The sequence below is a fragment of the Prinia subflava genome, chromosome 11 (assembly GCF_021018805.1).
Source record: "Prinia subflava isolate CZ2003 ecotype Zambia chromosome 11, Cam_Psub_1.2, whole genome shotgun sequence".
NCBI classification, from domain to species: Eukaryota; Metazoa; Chordata; class Aves; order Passeriformes; family Cisticolidae; genus Prinia; species Prinia subflava.
Window position 1 is genome coordinate 3,747,982 of NC_086257.1, and position 21,419 is coordinate 3,769,400.

General features: G+C 48.5%; 1 protein-coding gene across 5 annotated transcripts; it reads left to right on the plus strand.

Annotated features, from left to right (window-relative positions):
• The first annotated feature begins 305 nt into the window (after positions 1 to 305).
• On the plus strand, positions 306 to 20,853 carry SAP130 (Sin3A associated protein 130). Of its 5 annotated transcripts, XR_010081546.1 has the most exons (22): positions 306 to 446; positions 921 to 1,037; positions 1,885 to 2,120; positions 2,673 to 2,831; positions 3,903 to 4,014; positions 5,564 to 5,688; positions 6,459 to 6,583; positions 7,452 to 7,602; positions 7,782 to 7,872; positions 8,154 to 8,258; positions 9,291 to 9,432; positions 9,972 to 10,093; positions 12,362 to 12,664; positions 13,662 to 13,839; positions 15,069 to 15,173; positions 15,895 to 16,256; positions 17,579 to 17,827; positions 18,137 to 18,262; positions 18,950 to 19,053; positions 19,285 to 19,417; positions 19,723 to 19,836; positions 20,030 to 20,050. XR_010081546.1 is itself a non-coding variant. In XM_063408247.1 (21 exons), exons 2-21 carry the CDS (start codon positions 926 to 928, stop codon positions 20,186 to 20,188), a joined length of 3,180 nt encoding a protein of 1,059 aa, XP_063264317.1. In that variant the 5' UTR covers positions 306 to 446; positions 921 to 925; the 3' UTR covers positions 20,189 to 20,853. The 5 variants fall into 5 exon arrangements, 4 of the variants coding, with proteins under 4 accessions (XP_063264317.1, XP_063264319.1, XP_063264318.1 ...); XM_063408247.1 differs by lacking the exon at positions 19,285 to 19,417 and having other exon boundaries at positions 20,030 to 20,853; XM_063408249.1 differs by lacking the exon at positions 19,285 to 19,417 and having other exon boundaries at positions 17,582 to 17,827; positions 20,030 to 20,853.
• Positions 20,854 to 21,419: the final 566 nt, after the last annotated feature.

The window sequence follows — 21,419 nt, forward strand, 5'->3', positions numbered from 1 at the left end:
GAGGGCAGTGTGTGGGTCCGGGGGAGCAGAGGGCGGGTCCCTGAGGGCAGTGTGTGGGTCCGGGGGAGCAGAGGGCGGGTCCCTGAGGGCAGTGTTGTGGGTCCCTGAGGGCAGACGCGGCCCGGGGTGCCCGCGGCCTGTCCCGCCCACCCCGCGTCCCCTCGGAGACCTGGCGGCGCGCGGCCAATGGCGCACCAGGGCACAGCACCGCCCCTCCCGCGCCTCGCGAGATCCGTGCCCGCAACAACCCCAAAGCGGACTACATCTCCCGGCGGCCCCTCGGGGCGGGCTCGGCAGCCAATGAGACGCGGGAGGCCGGGGTGGGCGGGGCCGGCCGGGGCCAATCGGGTGCGGGCAGCTGCAGCGGCGGAAGCGGCGCTCGGCAGCGGCGGCGACGCGGGGCGACCGGGCTGAGGGACCGGCGCACGGCACCGCCCCGGGCACAGGTACTGCCGCGGCCGGCGTACGGCATCGCCCAGATCTGCGGGGCGGGGGCGGCTCCGAGGAAGGGCTGCGGGTAGGGGGCGGCGGCCGCCGCTCAAGAGCCCGACGGCGGCAGGGGGGTGAGCGAGCCTCCGGCTGGCAGAAGCGCTGCGGAGGGGGTATGGCGAAGGGGCGGCAGCACGGCAGGGCAGGGCAGAGCGGCTCGGTGCGGCCCGGCCCGGGGCGGCGGGGCCGTGGCGCTGCCGGGCACATCCGGGCCCTGCGGCTGCTCGCGGCGGCGCGGCGGGGCGGGGCGCGCGGGGCGGGCGCTGATTGGCCGGCGCCGCCCCGCCGCCATTGGCCGGGCGCCGCGCGAGCCCGCCCGCGCGGGCGCGCCGGGGTGGGTGGGGCCGCGGGGCCGCGCCCGGAGAGCGGGAGGGGCGGGGGAGGACGGGCACGGCGAGTCGCGACATAACGGCCGCGCTGCCGACCCGCAGGTGACATGAGCTCGCAGCAGTTCCCCCGTTCGGGCGCGCCTCCCGCCGCCCTGGGACCAGCGCCGCCGCCCATCCCCACCAGCGGCTCCGCCGGGATTATCGCCCCCGCCGCCACAGGTAAGCGCGATCTCGGCCCCGCGCAGCCGGCTCCGGGGGCGGCAGCGATCCGGTGACCCCGCTGGGCCATGTCCCTGTTCCGCCTCGGGCGGGAGGAGCGAGCCGGCCCCGCAGGCCGTGGCGGCCGAGCTGGAAGGCACCGCGGTGCCGAGTGGGGAGAACAGCGGGGCGGTCCGGTCCGGACAGCGCCCGCAGGGCGGGAACGCGCCTGTGCCGCCGGGCTCTGTGCGCGGTTGCCCGGCCCGCTCAGCTCGGTGGCTCTGTGTTCCGGGCAGAAGTGACTGGTGGACACGGGAGCGTCTCATGCAGCTGGAAATGGGCACTGTGAGTCCAGCTCCTGGTGTCCCTGTCACGGTGACAGGGTTTCAGAAGTGACTGGGGGAGCAGCTTCGTTTTCAGGCGGGGTTATACTTGGTTTTCAGCTTGATATTCAGATACATATTGCATTAAATGCAGAGCTTTTCCATGCTGTTTGATGTAGGACTTAATGGCAGTTACTTAGTTAAATACTTTTCACTTGAGAGAAAAGTTAGTCAATCTGTTTAAAGAAGCTGTTTAGATGGACTTTTCAGAGTTGACTCCAGATTGCCCTACATTGCCCAGGGCCATCAGTTCTGAGGGGAACAGGCAGAAGCTATGTAGAATAGCCAGAATATAGAAGCTATATATTTCATATTCATATTGAGTATGAACTGCCAGAATTCCCAGTTTCTCATCACTGGAATATATTGAATTATAAGAGTAAACTTCTTTAACTTAGATATTTCTGACATCTCATCTCTGACCTAGTGGGCGACTAAAGCGAACTTTTAAACAGTTCTTCCCTTCTTCTCCCTTTTTCCTCCAGCGAGTGACGAACCCAGCCGCGAGTCAGAGGGTGCTCCCAGGGAGCACATGGGCCCCAGTGGCTCCCTCCAGCCTCGGGAGGAGAAGCAGGAGCCCGTGGTGGTCCGGCCGTACCCGCAGGTGCAGATGCTGGCACAGCACCACCCTGTCCAATCGGGTGCCCCAGTGACAGTGACAGCACCACCAGCACATTTGACTCCAGCTGTGCCACTTTCTTTTTCAGATGGACTTATGAAGGTAATGAGAGGATTCATCAGAGAAAGGAATGCAATCTGTATGAGCCAGTGTTGAGAAAAAGAAAATTACACCCAAAGCTTCCCTGCTTTTGTTCCTAAAGCTTTCCTTGCATGCTTCTGCTAACTGTGCGGTGCCTCGTGGGTTTGGCTCTTCCAGATGGCACACTGAGGACTTGCTAGTATTTCAGCATTATTTTTGAGGGGGGTGTATTTTGTTTATCTTTGAGGAGAACAGTGATTTCAGTCAGTTTCTGAAATCTTCCACTTTCTCTGCAGGATATAAAAGTAACTGTTAATATCCAGTGTCTGTAGGGCACTACCATAGTTCTGACAGATTCCACGGATGACTCATGCTAGAACCTGCATATTCCAGGACAAAACATGCCCTTTCTTTGTTTGGAATAACCTAATATTCAGTATCTTTCCTCTTCAAGTATTTAGCCATAGCTGCATAAACTTTCTCCTCAGGCTTTGACCCCACAGAATGATTGCTGCTTCAACACTGAGCTCTCATTTGAAGCTGCCAACATTTCTGTCTTTCCATTTCTTGCAGCCTCCCTTGAAGCCCACCATGCCCAGCCGGCCCATCGCTCCTGCTCCACCCTCCACTCTCTCAGCTCCCACAAAGGTCCCTGGGCAAGTGACAGTGACCATGGAGAGCAGCATCCCACAGGCTCCAACGATTCCTGTGGCAACCATCAGCGGGCAACAGGTCTGGTGTTTTGGTGTCTCTTGTGTCCCATCTCACTGCATGGTCAGATCAATACAGGTACAGCTGAGCTGGCCTTTTGCAGTAGGAGGGAAGGCAGAGAGAGCAGGTTTGCCTGTTCAGTGCTGCTGTTGTTGGATCAGTCCTGCTTGGACCATTGAACTTCAGGCTCAGTTCTCACTACCTCTTTACAAAGCTGCTGATTTTTGGAGTCATCCAGCTGAGACAGCACAGCCAGGCTGTGATGGCAGAGCCATACCCAAAAGCTGGGGCTTCCCTAAAAGCTCCTGCTGTGTCAGTGTCATTTAGAGAATTCTTAATGTAGAGAAACTGCTGGGATTTGTTATTGCAGTGTTCTTCAGCTTCCCTGGGGGGAGATCAGAAGAGACTAGTGAACAGTTCATGGGTTTGCACTGTGTTCTTGTTGAACTAGGAGTGACAAAAATTGAGGGAGCCTGTGTAAATAACGCTTTGGAAAATTTTTTTGTCCTCTAACTTGACTGCAAAACCAATCCTGTTGGTTTGAAAATAATTTGTCAGAACACTCAGTATTAAACCTCTCAGGGTTTTGATGTGAAGTGCCTTTAGGTGGACTTGAGTTAATCTGGCTAAGGATGTGCAGCAATTTCAGTGGATTTATTTTACATTAATATCCCCAGGAAGTCTAGAATTATATAAATACAGAATTTGGTTCAGCGTTTGCCAGGTTCTCATCATTCTCTCAGCTTTACTGGAGAGGTGGTTTGAAACTATGCCCTAATGTCCCCAGTGCTTGAGGGGCCAACTCTGTGGATGTTTGTGGGTGGCTGCTGGGTGACTGTCACCAGGTACCAACCAGCAAAACAGACCAGTGACACAGAGAAGTGCTGACATCTTCCAGTGTCAGCAGGCTCTGTAACTTTATCCTGCACAAGCACCTGCCTCTTTCTCCACTCAGCTTTTAATGCATGCAGCCTTGGTGCACCAAGTATTTCTCCAGAATCTCTTTCCTGTCTCTGAGGCTGAGATGTGATAATTCTGTGGCCACTAATTTTTGTCAACACAGCTGACCTGCTTTGTTCTTGATCTCTGCAGGGGCATCCCAGTAACTTGCACCATATCATGGCCACCAACGTGCAGATGTCCATCATCAGGAGCAGTGCTCCTGGGCCTCCACTGCACATTGGAGCTTCCCATCTTCCCCGAGGTAAGGATCCAGCTGTGCTGTCCCTGCCTGCTGTTCAGAGTCCCTCAGCTGGTGCATTTAGCCCACACCTCTGAGACCCTCTCACAGCTATTTCCTCAGATGTTACAACTGCTAGCATGAGTTTCCTCAGATGTTACAACTGCTAGCATGAGTGAGTGACTGCTGGCCTGTTAAGAATTCTGTTGCCTTCAGCCATTTAGGGCAGGACCATGTGACAGTGGTTAAAATGCCGGCACATCTGTTATTCTAATTCTCTGCTGTTAAAACAATCAGCACTTTAAAGAAAAAATACCCACTGGTAGAGACTCACCTGCCCTGTACAGGACTGTCCTGTCCATTCTGGGTAGCAGGTATTGCTCACCTGTGACAGGGGCACGTGGGCAGTCCTGAGCCACATTCTTGTATCACAGGACCACTCATGCATTGTTATGCATGCTAACACATCACACTGTGTGCATTTGCAATTACCCATGAGTTAAATGCTGGTGATAACAACAGGCTCTTGTTTCCCAGGGTTTTGGATGCTACAGCTTGTAAAACAGGAGATCAGCTCCTTAAGGCAGCCCTGTGCTCAGAACAGCCTGTCAGATTTCTGACTGCAGCTTTGCTTTCAGAGTCTTATGGGTTAGGTTTGCAGTTCAGCTTTAAATTGATCTGAATTCCAATTACCATTTGTCAGTTTTGTTTCTTTCTATGCTCAGTGTTATTTGCTCACTCAAGAGAAATAAGTTGACATGAGCAAAACCATAATCTGCTTTAAGTGGAGCAGGAGGAAGGACTGTGGAGGTTTATCTGCAGCTACAGTGGTGCTGTTCCCTGGACTCTGAGGGGACAGCTGCCACAGACTTGGACTCTCATACACATTTTCTTTTTTTTTCCCTGCTCTTTTTCTCTGGGTTTGAGTATTAACTTTTGAGGTAGTAATTTCAATGGAGGACATGTAGAGAATGTATGCAATCCACTCCATCAACTGACTTCAAGGCTATTTGCCTGCTAACATGATTTATTGTGATCAGGAGTAATCAGACAGGAGACAAATTAATCAATTGCAGGTTTAAATGGTGTGGAATTTTGATCTTGTTTTTGGGAAGGGAGGTGTAGCTTTTTGTTTTGTGTGGTGTTTCCTTGTTCTTTTGGTTTCCTTCTTTGACAAGTGTATTTTTCTGCTGAACTCCATCAGTTGCAGTGAGATCATTGCTGGTATCAGATGACTTATTTACATGTTGGCCCAGTAATCAAACTGAATTATTTCTACTGACTTCCATAGCTTGGAATAAGAAAACATGGGATTTACAATACAAGGCTATTAGAAGATAATAAGAAATACCCCTAAAGCAAATTAATTTAAAACAATACCTACCCCTCCACACATGCTTTTGTAAACCTTATGTATATTTGTTGAAAGCCTTATTTTTACACCACCATCACATGAACTGACCTGAATATGAAACGCATTAGAAGTGAAATACCAGCTGCTATCAGGGTCTGTCTGTGGCTGTGGTGGAGCTGTTGGGTGCACAGAATTTTAACACGCTTGGTTTCTTCCTAGGTGCAGCAGCTGCTGCAGTGATGTCCAGCTCTAAAGTAACCACAGTGCTGAGACCAGCCTCCCAGTTGCCAAATGCAGCAGCAGCCCAGCCAGCAGTCCAGCACATCATTCACCAGCCAATCCAGGCAGGTAGCAGCAGGCAGCTCTGCACAGCACTGCTCCAATCCTTCCTGGCACTCCTCTGTAATGTATAACCTCTAACTGCCTGCTCACTGAAGCTGCTCTCAGATCTCCTCCAGGCCTATTTTCTGTATTTCCTTCATAGACTTGATGGGTTTTGATCTGGCTCCAGAGTGCTTAGAAACTGGGAAGACAATTTCATTTAGACACGCTCAAGTTGTAAAGTCTGAAAAGTCCAGTACAATGTGCTGGTGTTGATTTATTGTTCAAAATGGATATCAAGTTTTTGAAATCTCACTATAATATGCTTCTTGGTTTCAAGTATATCTTGGTTTTTGTATAAGGAGAAGATCATAGATCTTGTCTCCCTACAGCAGTTCTAGTGTTCAGCCTTAGGAGGGAGGGTTAAATCTTCACACTGTGCTTTCAGTTAGGATCCAATCACCTCTGACTAAAATGTGTGCTTGGATTGGAATTTCTTTTCATTCTGAAGGGAAGTGACCTTTGAGGTTTTTCCTAAAGACCTTCAAGACACCCAGTCTTGTTAACTTTGTTGGTCACTGGTTCCTGTGCTGTACATGTGTTGAAAAGCAGGGCAGTTCTACTTAGGAGCTTGCAGATCAGTTCAGAAAGACTGGAAATGTCTCAGAATGCCAAACTTAGTGACGAGGTGCAGGGAAGCCAGTTTTAACCAAACAATTCCTAGTTGTTCCCTAAACAGCATGGTTTCCATTCTGAATGTTCTCTGACTGTTTTTTTTTTTTATTTTTAATAGTCTCGTCCCCCTGTGACGACTTCGAGCACGATTCCTCCTGCAGTGGTGGCCACTGTGTCAGCCACGAGAGCTCAGTCCCCTGTTATAACCACAACAGCAGCTCATGCCACTGAGTCAACCCTCAGGTAAAGCCTACAGGGCTCTGACTTGACAGAAGTTGCAGCAGGGTGAAATGTTTATCAGCCAGAGCTGGTAACCCTCTACATCTGGGGTGATATAAAACAAAAATAGTAATGCTTGCACAGCGCAAATCCTTGCAGTTCTGTGGATGAAAATGGATACAAACATGAACTGCTGCTCTGTGTCATGAGAAGGAAAGGCTTTAATGAATCACTTTTGAAGTCCTGCTCCCTGGACAGCAGAGTTTGTGTTGCAGGAACTTGTGGATATTTGGCCTATATTTTACAGAAGACACAGTGAAAAGTGATTCATGAATGCTGAAATTAAGTTCCCTTTATGAAGTTATGATAAGACTGCCCTCCTGGCTGGGTACACAGGGCAGCTGAGGACAGAATAGTGTAGCTCAAACTGCTCATGTTGCTTTGCCCTGTGACTGACAGCAGCTCTGCTGTCACTGGGGAGGGCACTGAGGCCTGATGGTTGTCCCTGTGCTGTGTGTTGTCTCTGTGAGCCTCGCTCAAAGACACATGGAGTCAGAATTTGGGAGAGCAGAAAGCAGCAGGGGAGAATCCCCTCTTTGTTTATTACTTCCTATTCTATACTTTTAGCAAGGTGACCATGGATTGGAGAGTGGCATTCCCACCTCTCAACCACACTGGTCAAAGGAACTGTCACACAGTCACTCCTCTCCAAGGAGAAGAGCGTGAAACAATGATAACATTTATAAAACGTAACTGTTGTTTACATGAAAGAGCGTGAGAAGGTGCAAACCTTCTACTTCAAAACGCTCAGCAAGCCAGGCAGATCCAATGGCAGCAGTACGACCCATGCTGAGTGTGCAGGGTTGTCCTGACGGCCGCTCTGTCCCCGCAGCCGCCCCGCGCTGTCCATCCAGCAGCACGCGCCCTCGGCCGCCATCAGCATCCAGCGGCCGGCGCAGCCGCGCGACGCCGCCACGCGCATCACGCTGCCCTCGCACCCCGCCATCGGCGCGCAGAAACCGCAGCTCCACGCCATGGCACAGGTGAGCACAGCCCTCCCGCTGCTTCCCGGGGCTCTTCTGTGTGCGGCCTGCGGGCTGAGGAGAGGGGTTAGCATGAAATTAATGTTCTGTGCGAGAGCAGCGTCAGTGCAGGATGATTCCACACTAACGATAGACTTCAAATGTGGTGGTGTTCTAACTTTAAGAATTTCCTTTCATAGAAAACCATTTTCAGTACTGGTACTCCAGTGGCAGCAGCAACTGTGGCACCTATTCTGGCAACGAATACCATTGCTTCAGCAACCACAGCTGGTGAGTATTCACAATGCTGTTGTGGGAGCTTTGTGAGGGGTGGGGTTGGTTGCTCTTCGTTGCCTTTCCTTTTTGAATTTAGAACCCAGTCAGTCTTGAACAAATATTTTTTCATGGTAAAGACTGCATTTGGAGGTGAGAGAGACTCCAAAGGAGGAGAGAAATGACTGAGTTCTTCGGGGAGGTTGTCTAGTTTGGGGGTTTTGCCCCCTTTAGGATGTAGATACACTGGCATGGCAGGGCTCCAAAGATCTCATTTTAAGTTTGGTTTCTTTCTTCAGGTTCCGTATCTCACACCCAAGCGCCTACAAGCACCATCGTTACCATGACAATGCCCTCACATTCTTCCCATGCTACAGCTGTCACGACCTCAAACATCCCAGTTGGTGAGTGATTTCAGGTCTCAGAAAAGTGTGTGACTGATGCTTCAGTTTTTCTCTGTGTGCTGGAAGCGTTTTTGCATGTTAGCAAATTAAGGAGGGAAAGAAAATCAGTTCAAGCTGGGAGAAACCAAGTAATAGGTCTGCTGTTCTAATTTGTTTAATACCAGGAAGAAATAGATGTTCTAGGAGGAGCAGGTAATAAAATGGCTCATTTACTTTTTTCTGTTGAATTTTTAGACAAACTTGGGCCTCTTGGCATTTCAAAACCTGCATTGGATACTCTAAAAGTTTTAACTGCTTGGTGACAGACTATGGCTTTCATAGTTGATTTTCTAGGTTACTTCATGTGCTTCTTGAGGTGTTAGGTGTAGCCTAGCTGGATTTGATTAGTGTGTTCACTTGGATGTAAAACACAAAGGCCTAAAGGTGGGAACTTTATTTGCCTGGATGTGGAATGTGCCTGAGATGTTTCCTACAGAACTACATAAGTTTACCTTTGTTCATCTGTTTTCTTGCTGACCTCCTTGTTCTTTTGAAATCTTGTAATCTCTTTTCCAACCATAAATTCCCAAGGAGTGAAATTTTATCTCATACATCCGAGTTTCTTGTAAAGCTTTTGTTTTCTTTGTTTTCATGGCCACTGTCCATGAACACTTGTTTGCCTTGCTCTCATTTCCCTTGACCTCTGCTTTCAAAACTCAGATAACTTGTTCTGAACTTGTTCTTGTTCAGAATGGTTTGGGCTGATCCTAAAAAATTAACTTAATCTGAGCACTGAAGTGACTTTGTTGTCAAGTATAATATATGTATATTTAGAATAGCCATCCATTCTGGTATAAATGGATGAGAAATGCTTTGGTCTAGTTTTTCTTTCGGTCTATCCTGGGTAGAAAATGATCTGTGGATGGGGTGGGTTGTTTGGGTTGAGAGGGAAGGGAGTGGTGCTGGTTGTTGTTTGACAAGGTTATTGATCTTTGCAATGTTCAGTAGCCTTTCCTTTGGCTGTCCATTGCTGACATGTTTGTCTTTCTGCAGCTAAAGTGGTTCCCCAGCAAATCACACACACTTCCCCCCGGATCCAGTCTGACTACACGGCAGAGAGGAGTAACCTCATCCCTCTGTCCAGCCACCGCGCATCTCCAAACCCAGTGGCCATGGAGACCAGAAATGACAACAGGTGGGCAGAGCTAGCAGCTCCAGCAATGCCAGTGTGTGTCAGTAGGGCTGGAGTGCCTGTTTAGAGTTTTCCACCATGTGACATTACACACTTCTATTCAAACTACACACTCGTAATCCCAGTGCTGTCACTCAATTTTGGAAGCCTTTTCCAAGGCCTCAGGTTGAATGCAGTGTGTTCTTGGGGGTCAGTGCCTGTCAGCACAGAAAGTTTAATATTCTCAGTGCCCAGGGTTCCAACATCTCCCCTTCTTGTTTGAACCATGCAAACTGCTTTGACCACTTTGTCACATCTCTGTCAGATACATTGAAGTAGACCAGGCAAGCCCTGCTGCCTTTCTGCATTCCGCTGTGGTGGAAATAACTTAGTAAAAACTGGGAGAGGAGGGTGGATGGGGTTGGTATTTTTGAATCAATTAGGAAAGTTGAGGTAATCAGTAGCTGATGACGGGTGAGATTGGCAGGCACAGGGAGTGCTGAGGGCTCAGTTGAAGCTGTTGAACCCGTGTGTGTAACACTTGCTCTCTCTGGTGCCTGTAGGCAGTCGGTGCCTGTGCAGTTCCAGTATTTCTTGCCTACCTACCCGCCCTCTGCCTACCCCCTGACTGCCCACACCTACACCCCCATCACCAGCTCCGTGTCCACCATCCGCCAGTACCCAGGTAAGCCCAGCCTGGGGCAGGCAGCCTCGGGGGCTCCCTTGAGCTGTGAGCTCGTGGATGTGCTTTAGGGATGGGAGGAACTAAAAGGGTTTGTGCCTGACTCTGACAATTAGTCACAAAAAGTCCCTGGTGATTTGTTGATAGAGGGGAAAACTCGTGGACAAGGGGTGCTGAACTACTGCAGAGCCTACTAAATCCAGCTAATAACAGTTTTCTCAGGAGTTTCATATTTGATATCCCAAGGGTTGTGTGTCTATAAGTAAAAGTTTTGAGTCTACAGATCAAAACACTTCGGCTCCTCCAAACCAAGCCAACTCTTTGGTGCATCTTTATTCCCTGGTGTTCTGATAAGCTCTTTCAATATCTTTTCACTGAATGTACAGTTTGAGAGAGAAACCTGGACCAAAAACAGGGAAAAACTAATTTGCATTGCACACTTGCATTAGTGCTCTGTTTAGAAGAATGGAGCAATTGATGTATTTGAACTGTCACAGTAATTTGCAGTCAAAAAAATGATGCACAACCCAAACTTATCATTCTGTGACAAAATTTGGAGCATTTTTACCTTACTGGGTTGTTTAGGGCTGTTCTCTGTAATGTGACAATTCCCACTATGCAGACTGCAAGAACATGCATGATGTGGATTTTCATGGCATGTCTGTGTCTGCTGGCAGCCTGTTACCTGTGAACAGTACACAGGAAATTCAGAAGGGCTGGGAGGTGGCAAAGCCCATTTGTTGAACGGGAAAGTGTAGAACCATAGGGTTCTTCAGGTTGAAAAAGACTTTAAGATCATCAAATCTAACCACTAATCCAGCACTCCTAAGGCCACCACCACACATCTTTTAAATACTGCTAGGGATGGGAACTCCACACTTTCCTGAGCAGCCTGTGCCAGGGCTTAACAACCCTTACAACCCTTTATGTGACGAATTTTTTCCTGATATCCATTGTGAACCTACCCTGAATGAACATAACTGCACACAGTCAGGGGTTCCAGTTCTGGAGGCATGCTGGGGTGGTGGTAGGCTAACAGCTGTCTGTATAAATGCAGATGTATGTTCTTCATCAGGAGCTTATTGACAGAGACATTTTACTTGTTAAATTGGCTTGAAGAATCCATGGAAGTATGAATTATGGCAGCTGGTGGTGGCAACTTGAAGCAGAGCATTCAGGGTATGAGGAGGGAGGTACACCTATGCTGAGCACAGCTGGGTAAGCACAGAGGAGACTTTTGAAAGATCACTGAGATAAGGAGAGTTAATGCAGAATTTTGGAGAAAGAATGCTGGCTTTGCTTTTCCAAATGCTGGTTGTGTTTTACTTAGTATCCTGAAAGGATTTTGTTGGCTAGAAAGTTTTGCAACAACAGTGTTTTGACTGAGAGATTAAATGTGCCACACTTTATATACAGAGCCATTTTCAGGGACCTGGTTTCAGTTTTTGACGCCTGTTTTTAGAGTGCCTTGTCAGCACAAGAACCTGATGGAAATCCTGTGACAATGATAAAACCAGCTTGTTCTGCACTGTTAGCAAGCAAGGCCATTGTTGGCAAGTTCACACTTGCATTCTGTGTGTGGCTGCAGAAATCCTGGTGCAGCTGGAAATCTGGAGATCCAGGGTCTGCAAGTGGTCCAACAGAATTATTTAAGTGTTGCATGGGAAAACTATAATGCACTGTATAGTGGATCTGAAAAGGTGGAATCAATTGCTCAGAGCTGTGAATTTATATAAATGATTGAGTTACTTAGAGAAGGTGTATTGTTGGGAACATTGTTCTGCCACTAAAAGATAATTATGTTCATTTGAGCTGTGGGATCCAGCCTATAACTGTGAGCCGTGTTCTGAGGCCAGATAAGGTTGTGTTCAACTTCAGAGCTGAGTCAACTTCAGAGCACAAGAAATTACTTGGGTTTCTGATTACTTTTAAACTATTTTTAAGCAGGAAAAAATGCCAAGTATTGGTACTTACAAGCATTGTAAAATAAGATAGTGACCAAAAATGGAGCACAGCTTTCTGAGCCTGCAATTCGAGTCTACCTAAAAGCAAAGCTAAACTGATCTTTTCTCGCTTGCTGCAATTTGAAATAAAAAATTACGAAAATCAACAGTAGCGTTTCATTCCTCTGGCAGACAATCTTCTCTGCAACAAGCAGACTGGCAAATTAATTTTTCAAAGCAAGGAAAGATCTTTGGAAAGCTAGTATTTGAGCCAGAGGTGGTAGGGGAGCTGAGGTGACGTGCTGCTGAGCTGTGTGTGTTGCTGCAGTTTCAGCCCAGGCACCCAACTCGGCCATCACGGCTCAGACCGGCGTGGGAGTGGCGTCCACCGTGCACCTCAACCCCATGCAGCTGATGACAGTGGATGCGTCCCACGCCCGCCACATCCAGGGCATCCAGCCCGCCCCCATCGGCGCCCAGGGCATCCAGCCCGCCCCCATCGGCGCCCAGGGCATCCAGCCCGCGCCCATCGGCACCCAGGGACTGCGCCCTGCTGCACCCATGGGCGCGCAGGGGCTGCAGCCGGCACCCATCGGTGCCCAGCAGCCGCCGGGCGACACCAAGACCTCAGGTGAGAGCCACCAGCCAAATCCTGGCTCAGAGCGAGACAGAGCAGCTGAGCTCTGCTGTGCTGCACACTTGGCTCTGGCTGATGATGTTGTTACAGTGTCTGCAGCCCAGAGGTGGACACTGAGTACATCCCTGCACGTGTTCCACCAGCAAATACCTGTTGCCTGTTTCTGAACTGATTCATTTTTAAAGCATGCTAGGGGGAGAGTGTGGGTAGCCTTGGATGGGATGGATTGGATTTACTTCAGTGGAAAAGACTGGCAGTGCCTGAGCTTAAACAAATGCCTTCAGTAAGGCCTTGTAGGAAAAGTAATTTACAAGTGAGTGCAGTGTGCCAGCTGTACATTAGATCCCAGGAGCAATTAGAATACAGCCAGCTACCTTCTGCTGTGGATAACCTGATCCTGAGCAGTGACAGAAACCATCTTCCATTATAAATGATTGGTCTGATGAAACCCCAACAACTTACTGCAGGAATGGGATATGGCAAACAGGGGAATGTGCTGCTGCACAGCTGCAGGCACTGCACAGTGAATTCCTGGCTGTGCACATGCTCTGCAGCCCTCAGCTGGCCAAACAGGCTCTGGCAGGAGGTCAGAATGCAAACACAGCTGATGTAGCTTATATACAACTGGCATGTGTTGCCACGTGGGCTCCACCAGAAGTGATGCTCTGTTGACCCAGTTGTGTTGGTGATCTCCCTAGTGATTTCTGCCTTTTCCTTGCCTTCTGGGAAAGATTATTTCCCTAGAAGCAGTTGTTAGGCAGGAAGTAGTTTCTGTCTTCCCTGCAGAAAGTTCAGTGATGACATGGCTCATGGCAAAGGTACTGCTTACAAAGGAGTCTGAAAACACTGCAGTGAGAGGCTGAGGGGCTCAGGGAATGGACAACATCTGCTCTGCAGACACCTGCTCTGCCATCACATTCCATTAAGTAACTGCTGATTTCCTCTCCCTCTCTGTTTTCATCTCTGCTGTGCCCATGTCCATCCTTCCCAGCAGTAGTCTTGGCAGATGGAGCCACCATTGTAGCCAATCCTATCAGCAACACGTTCAACACTGCTTCTGCAGCAACTACAGTTGTGCAGACCCACAACCAGAGTGCCAGTGCCAGTGCTCCAGTGCAGGGCTCGTCCCCACGGCCCAGCATCCTGCGCAAGAAACCGGCCACGGACGGGTGAGTACAGCCACGGTGACACGTGGGTGACAATCCAGCCCAGCCAAGTGCAATCACTCCAGGAGAGATAAGGAATACTCCAGTAGATCATTCAGGATTCATGGTTGCAAGTAACCTGCTGATCAGTGGAACAGTTCTTTCCTCCCCCAGGGCAGGATATAGTTTTCTGCAGTGTCAGTAATAAAATGAGAAGAAGGGCAGTTTGTCTCCTAGGTCTTAAAGTGACCTTTTGAGGGAAAGTGGATTTGAGGCTTACTTGCTTAGTGTGATAAGAAGAAAGAGTTCATGGTCTACTAAAATTAGAATTGGGTGCTTTGTCTTCAGTGCTGTTCTTGGAAGAATATGTGGATGAGTGGAAAGGATAGGATTAGTACCCTGCTGTGAAATCTGATTAGAAAAAGGGAGGGAGTAACTTAAACTCTTAAAATATTTTATGTTGCCTGTCTATTTTTAAATGCCTTAATAAAGAGGCAAAAGACAGCTTTAGAATTAAAAATGCATTTCCTCCCAACTAGCAACTGAAAACGTTTGGAACTAATGTGTCCTGTGAGATTAAAATTGCCTATTTTTTATGTGGGTGGAAACCTTTTTTAAGGCAGAGAAGCTGCAGGCTGTAAAACTGAAATAGAAGTTAAAGAGTCAGATAGATCACTAAAGACTGTTTCCATTTGAGAGGTTGATTATTTTGGACATCAATTTGCCTTTTGGTCCCACAGGAGACTAAATAGTCTCTAAAATACCTTAATCAGTCTTACCATCCTAATATCCACACTCAGGCCTTGAGGTCCTGGCATCAGGCTCTGACAGCTGGGTCCAGCTCACGGGAGCAGAAGCCCCTCTGAGCACTGGGTAGTTCCAGATGATTTGCTCAGTCCTGAAGCAGCAGTGCAGGACAGCAGCATGGCCAGACCCCGTTGTCCAGTGCTGGAGCCTGGCAGTTGCAGCAAAGTGTTCTCACTGATGGCATGAAAGTAAAGCTGGCGTTCTTGGAGAAGCCCTGAATTGGGTGAGATTAGGCCAGAGCAACTAGTCTTTTATTTTAAAGGAAAATAAAATGCCTGATTTGAGAAATAAAATGAGATTCTTTGTGTAGCTAATTGGTTACACTGAAGACAGAGAGCAGCCATAACTCCTGTCCTGGTTTGTGTAAGAGAGCTGATTTCTTTGCTCTCAGGGGTTTGTCTTTGCACCAGGGAGCTGGGAATCCTAGATCTGTGTGTCTCTTTCAGGCTGGCAGTCCGGAAAAGCTTAATTCCCCCTCAGCCCCCTGAAGTGGCCAGCACTCGTGTGGAGAGCACCATGCGAAGCACGTCGGGATCACCAAGGCCCGCTGGGTAAGACCTTAGCAAACAGCCAACTGCAGCATAATAGTTTCATTATATCAGTTTGAGTTGTGTTCTTGTCTATTGGAGCATTTTTCTTTCTTTTGGGAAACAATCTGTTTTGAATTTGTGACAAACTCAAACAGCCTTGACAAATTCTGCTGTTTGTGAAGCTGAGGAAATTACCTGTGAAAGCTGTGGTGATGAGCTTTCACAGAAAAACCAAAAACCCTCTGCTATTGTAAGGGGAGATAGCCCTCAGAACCTTTTTCTATAGTACTTGAAAATTAATGGTGAGGGAAGGTAAATGCAACTTCTGCCCTGCTTCACTTGAGTTCAGTGACTTTACAATTTGTTGTTTTATAACTGTATGCCACAGTGGAAGCTCTTGCAGAGGATGGGGCCAGTACAGTTTTGGGTAAAAGTTCCTCTTGGCTGCATTTTAAAACTGTTTTGATCCTTTTACAAGTATTTTGAAGTTACCTGGAATTAGTCATGAGATTTGTCCGTCTCAGTGAACGGAAAGCAGTAGTATCTGTAATCAGTACAAAGTATTAGAAAGGGAGAGGAGGAGGAAATATAACTGAGGTTAGGCCTTCTCCTGTTAACTGAGCCAGGTGGGTGCAGGAAAAGCTGGACAGCCTGACTCCAGTTTGGCTCATTCCTTCGTGCTGAGTGCTCTCAAGCCAGGCATAGCCCAGCTCACTTTACTTTGCTTTTCTGTGTGCTGCAGCGGCAAGCCAAAGCCCGAGATCCACGTGTCCATGGCGGCTCCGGTGCCCGTGCCCATGGAGGCGGTGTGCAGCCAAGGGGGAGAGCAGCCCGCCATCCCGGTGCCCCCGAGCTCGCAGCAGCCGCCCTCGGCCATCCCCGCCATCCTGGCGGCCGCCAGCCCCTCCTCACAGCCCGCGCCGGCGCTGAGCACCGTGCCCGGCACCGCGCCGCCCGCGCCGCCCGCCTCCACCGCCATCGTGGCGGCCCCCGCGCCCCCGGCCACCATGAGCGGGGCCCTGTCGGCCGTGCTGGGCCCCGTGGTGCCAGAGATCAAAATCAAAGAGGAGATGGAGCCCATGGACATCATGCGACCCGTATCTGGTAGGTGGCTGGGTACCAGCAGGTTGGGGGTTTTTCTGGGTTTGGGATGGTGGAGGAATCAGGAGCATTTTGACAGTTTCATCTTGAGAATGAAAGGAAGCTCTTCCATGGGTAGCACAGAGCACCAGAGTTCCCATATGCTTTATAAAGATCTTTTTTGCCTTTTTCATAATCTCCCATGAAATCACTTCTTGTTCTGGCTGCTTTGTTCACATTTAAATAATCCAACTCCAAAGAGTCTGTGTGAATTCCTTAACTAAAATGCACATGCTCAGCAGTGGTACCAACATATTGTGGAACAGCTCAGTTAAATTCAGTTTGTTTACAAATCCTACTGTTCAGGTCCAGTGACCTTTCTTGTATGTGAGGAATTCATGGCCAGAGTAGGACTTCCTGGGGCCTTCATGTGATTCATGCATATTTTTCTCTGGAACTTTTCAAAATGTTCATTATATTGCCTTACTTACCCAGCTTGGCCATAGTTGCTATCAAATGGCATGGTCAGTAAATTCAGATCCTTATGGATCTTACTGGGCAAAGTGATAGGAATGCATCTCACATTCATGGTTTCAGAATTCAGGTTTAGCTGTTGGTTTATCACTCTCCTTGAGGCTGTGTGTTGTCCTGTGAGAAAGCTGCTCCTTGCTGCAGCTGTGTCTGGAGCATGGGATAGCTCCCATAATGGAGACAGCATTAAGCTCTTCGGGATTCTTCTGTCTCTTCTGGCATTTTGGCCAAATTGTCAAGAGATCCCATCTTAGAGATTTTGTGCTGCAGCCTTGGTCGTGGCTGCTTGTCCCTCCAAGTTGAGGGAGCGTTCCCTCAGGCTGCCTGCCACGCTGCTGCAGCTGCACAGGTGTGCTTGGTGCAGTGACCTGCTGAGCAGGGCTGAGCGCTTGGCAGTACGAGCAGACTCCTGCAAGAGGAGTGCTGCAGTCCTGCCTTGATTCCATCTGACTCTCCTGCCATGAGAGAGAAGATTTGATTATCATGACACTGACCTGTGCTGGTGTACATACAGAGGGGTTTTTTACAGTAACACAGACAGAGTTAGCACAACTCCTTTTTGTAACATTAAACTAACATAAGCTTCAAATATGAAGCAACTGAGGGACAATTGGCTCTGCTGTCATTCTTTATGTGTATGAGACTTTAGCTTATAGGCTTGTCCTAAAAATTAGTGCTGGCTTAATATCTGGCCTGTTGGTACACATCACGCTCCTCACACTGTGCTGAAACAGGAACTGTTGGAGGTAGTGTTCAAACAAGGCATTGTCTTCCCACTGCTCATGGTTTGCGTTCTTCTCTTTCCTTCCTCTCAGCAGTCCCTCCTTTGACTACAAGTACCGTGTCTCCATCTTTGGCACTGCTGGCCAACAACCTTTCCATGCCCCCAAGCGATTTGCCACCCGGTGCCTCACCGAGGAAGAAACCCCGTAAGCAGCAGCACGTCATCTCCACAGAGGAGGGGGACATGATGGAAACAAACAGCACTGATGACGAGAAATCCACTGCCAAAAGTTTGCTGGTGAAGGCAGAGAAGCGCAAGTCTCCTCCAAAGGAGTATATAGGTAATGACATCTCTGATCTCTTTGTTCTTATTCAGGGGTCTGTATTGTCTCTTCTGTTTGTTTCCCAGAGGAGGTGCTCTGTCACGTTCCCACTTCCTAAATATGAGTAGTAGAGAATTCAAGTATCTTGGATTCTGTATATTAGAATCTGTATTCTTGGATTTTGTATAGGGCTGGGAAAATGTCAGGGAAAGCGAATTTTCTCAACACACCTTTGGTATGAGGTGGCACTCACTGATCTGCTGGGGTTGTTGTGGATGCTGACAGCTTCCCCTGCCCGAGGTAACGCAGCTGTGGCTCCTTTTGCAGATGAGGAGGGGGTGAGGTACGTCCCCGTGCGCCCCAGGCCGCCCATCACGCTGCTGCGCCACTACCGCAACCCCTGGAAGGCCGCCTACCACCACTTCCAGAGATACAGCGACGTGCGCGTCAAAGGTCAGCGCTGCATGGGCACGGGAGGGAGCACAGCACCAGCTGCAGCTCTGTGCATGCAGAAATGCTGTGGGTATTGACTGAGCTGCTCATGTGCAGTGATAGAAACTTGCTGGCAAAAGGGATCCTCACAAAAGTGCCGTGCTGTGGTGGGCTGCAGCTGAGTTTTCTCGTTTGCCACCTCACACTTGCCAGTTTAATCACAAACATTCTATATTTAGTGTAATTAGCCTTGTCAGGTAACAAATGGGCTTTTAAAGAAGACCTAATACAAGGAAAACAGAGATCAGATAGTGCCTTCCACACTTCTTAGCTAGTATTTTAGAATTTTTAAGCAAACTGGGTTTTCACAACTGTGCAAATACATCTAAGAGAGAGTAGAAATGGTACAAGATGGACCATTTACTTGTTTGTGCCAGGTGTTTGAAACGTTGAGCACTGCATTCTTTAAATGAGAAAAAGATGGGTTATGATCTAATCTTTCTGAAAGTCCAGATAAGCTGTTAGTCAGTGAGAGCAGCAGTCAGGTACATGGCAGATGGGAAGCCACTTTCCTGTCTGAATCAAAATGTTGCTCACTGTCATTTATTAGGGTGTAGGGGGAGCAGAACTTGGGTATTGCTGTTAGAGAAGAGAGGCCTGGCCAACTCCTGAAATTTGAGTGCTGTGTTCTTGTGTTTCCTGGTGCAGAAGAGAAGAAGGCCATGCTGCAGGAGATTGCCAATCAGAAGGGAGTGTCCTGCCGTGCACAAGGGTGGAAGGTCCATCTCTGCGCAGCGCAGCTCCTGCAGCTGGTAGGTGCACGGGGCTTGGAGCTTCCTGCAGCTTGGGGGAACACGAGGCTGTGTAAGACAGGAAGACATTCTTACAAACTCAGTACACTGGGATGCCCTAAAGGAGCTGGTGTGTAGTGCCCAAAGGGAGTGGGACATGCTTGCCCCTTTCTCAGGAATGTGGCATAAGTGGCTTGGAAACTTGGAGTGTTGGTTTTGATCCAGACATAAGAGCTGATGTATTTTGTACAGATGATCAAAACTGGCAACTCCCTCCTGCTGATGCACAGGTCTGAAGAAGCGTCTGTTTGGGATGGTGCGGCTGATCTGAGGAGGCAGCACTGATCCACATTCCTGGATGCTTCTGTTTCAGGTTGGGGGTGAGGTAGGTGCTCTGCATTTTAGCACCAAACTCCCCAAAACCTCTGCATTCCTGGAATAGTATTGTGAGCAGTAGGGGAAGCAGTTGTGGTAGGATCCATGTCTCTTCAGAAGAGGAGCGATCCTGTAAACAGGATGTTAAAAGGAATGATAGTGCCACATTTTGTCAGAGGCTCCATCTTCTGAATCACTGACAAGAGCAGCTGAGAGGGGAATGGATCATCACTGTTTCTGTGTAGCTTTGTTAACACGGGCGAGTCTTTGCCAGCCTGGCAGTGACCCTTCTCATGAAGGGCTGATGTCTTTTAGACAAACCTGGAGCACGATGTGTACGAGAGACTGACGGCCCTGCAGGAGGGACTCATCCCTAAGAAAAAGGCAGCGACCGACGATGACCTGCATCGCATCAATGAGCTCATACAGGTAGGTCCTGTGGCCTCAGCCCAAAGCCACACCCTGAGTTACCAGGCATCCTACTGCTGACAGTAAAAGCCAAAGCTGGCCTTAAAAAACCCCCAGGGGTTGAATTCCTGTGCCAACAGTTCCAAGGGGCACAAGTAGGGAAGCGGAAAGTAGAGCAGGCGTTCTGTGGTTCATGACAAGTGTTTCCTTTCAGGGGAACATGCAGAGGTGTAAACTCGTGATGGATCAAATCAATGAGGCTCGAGACTCCATGCTGAAGGTCTTGGATCACAAGGATCGTGTTTTGAAGCTTCTAAACAAGAATGGAACTGTCAAGAAAGTGTCCAAATTGAAGCGAAAGGAGAAGGTTTGAATGCAGACTAATGACTTTGGAAATGGAGCACGTGTACAGAATGGAGCTGAACCTTTTTGTAGTTTGGGTTTATTTTTAAGCAGAGCATCGGAATAAAAAAGGATGAGTTTAGGGAACACGTGGACACGTGAAGCCTGGTGACCTGAAGGGATTTGTCCTTGTCATAATGAACAAAGATTTCTCTCAGGCTCATCCCTTTTTAGTGTCTTTCCAGTCCCACTGTTTAACTCCTGATGTGTCAGGTATGGACACCCTGTGAGGCAGGAGGGGACTGCAGGAGGCTGACATGCAGCTATGGACCCAGCCAAGCTTCCAGCAGAGGGAATGGCACCTTTCAGTTACACCATCAGTTCTCATCCTGACTTCCTGTGTCTAAAGCAGCCTTCTTACACCAGTGCCACTGCACTAGGGGATCTGCCACAAAGAATCTCCAACAGCTCAGAAGTCCTAGCTGTCAAGATAACAATAAAAAAAGGATTTAAAAAAAGGGGGGGAGGGGGGAAATCATTTCAAAGTGATATTGTAGTGTCTGTGTCTGTGTTGGTGCTCTGGGATACTTGTGTTGAGGTGCCTCTTGCAGCAGAGGTGCTGTAGCTGGTGTAATGTTAATTGTACGTACCACATACATCCTGAAAACATGAATAAAGGAATTGGAGGGTTTTGTATGGGAGCAGTTCGTGCACCTTTGTACCAGTGGAACTCTTCAAGCTGTAAAGGTGAAAAAGAAGCTTTGGAAGAAGCCTGGAGAAGAAAGGGCATGTTGGGAACCAGCCAGCGCCCTGTGCTGTGGAGGGTGAGTAATGCAGCTCCCAGTTCACATCCTAAAGATGAAATATGGATTCTCCCCCATGCACTTGTGGATTTAGCCTTAATATTTGAGAAAAATTGCTAAATTAGTTCATTTTAGTCTCCTCAGCAGGAAATTTCAGTGTCATGAACTAGCTCTGTTAAGAATATATTCTTTTCCTCATCCAGTTACAGTGCTGTTCTCTTGCCTTTATTCAGAACTGAGTTCTTTCAGAACTTAGATTAAAAATATAGTATTTATTATTATTTCCTGATTTTTATAATTAGAGAAGTAAGTAGAATGTCCATATTCACACTTATGGATTTTTTTCACACATGCAAACCAAGATTATTTCAGCTTTGGATGGTAGTCTTTCATACTAGCTTGATTTTGCTGTTCAAATCAAACCACTTCCATTGTAAGATGCAATTCTAATACAGTGTA

Coding starts and splice junctions, on each gene's coding strand:
- SAP130 (XM_063408247.1), top strand. CDS start 926: ATGAGCTCGCAGCAGTTCCCCCGTTCGGGCGCGCCTCCCGCCGCCCTG. Junction 12,665..13,661: donor GGGCGACACCAAGACCTCAG/GTGAGAGCCACC, acceptor CATCCTTCCCAG/CAGTAGTCTTGGCAGATGGA. Junction 16,257..17,578: donor CATCATGCGACCCGTATCTG/GTAGGTGGCTGG, acceptor CCTTCCTCTCAG/CAGTCCCTCCTTTGACTACA.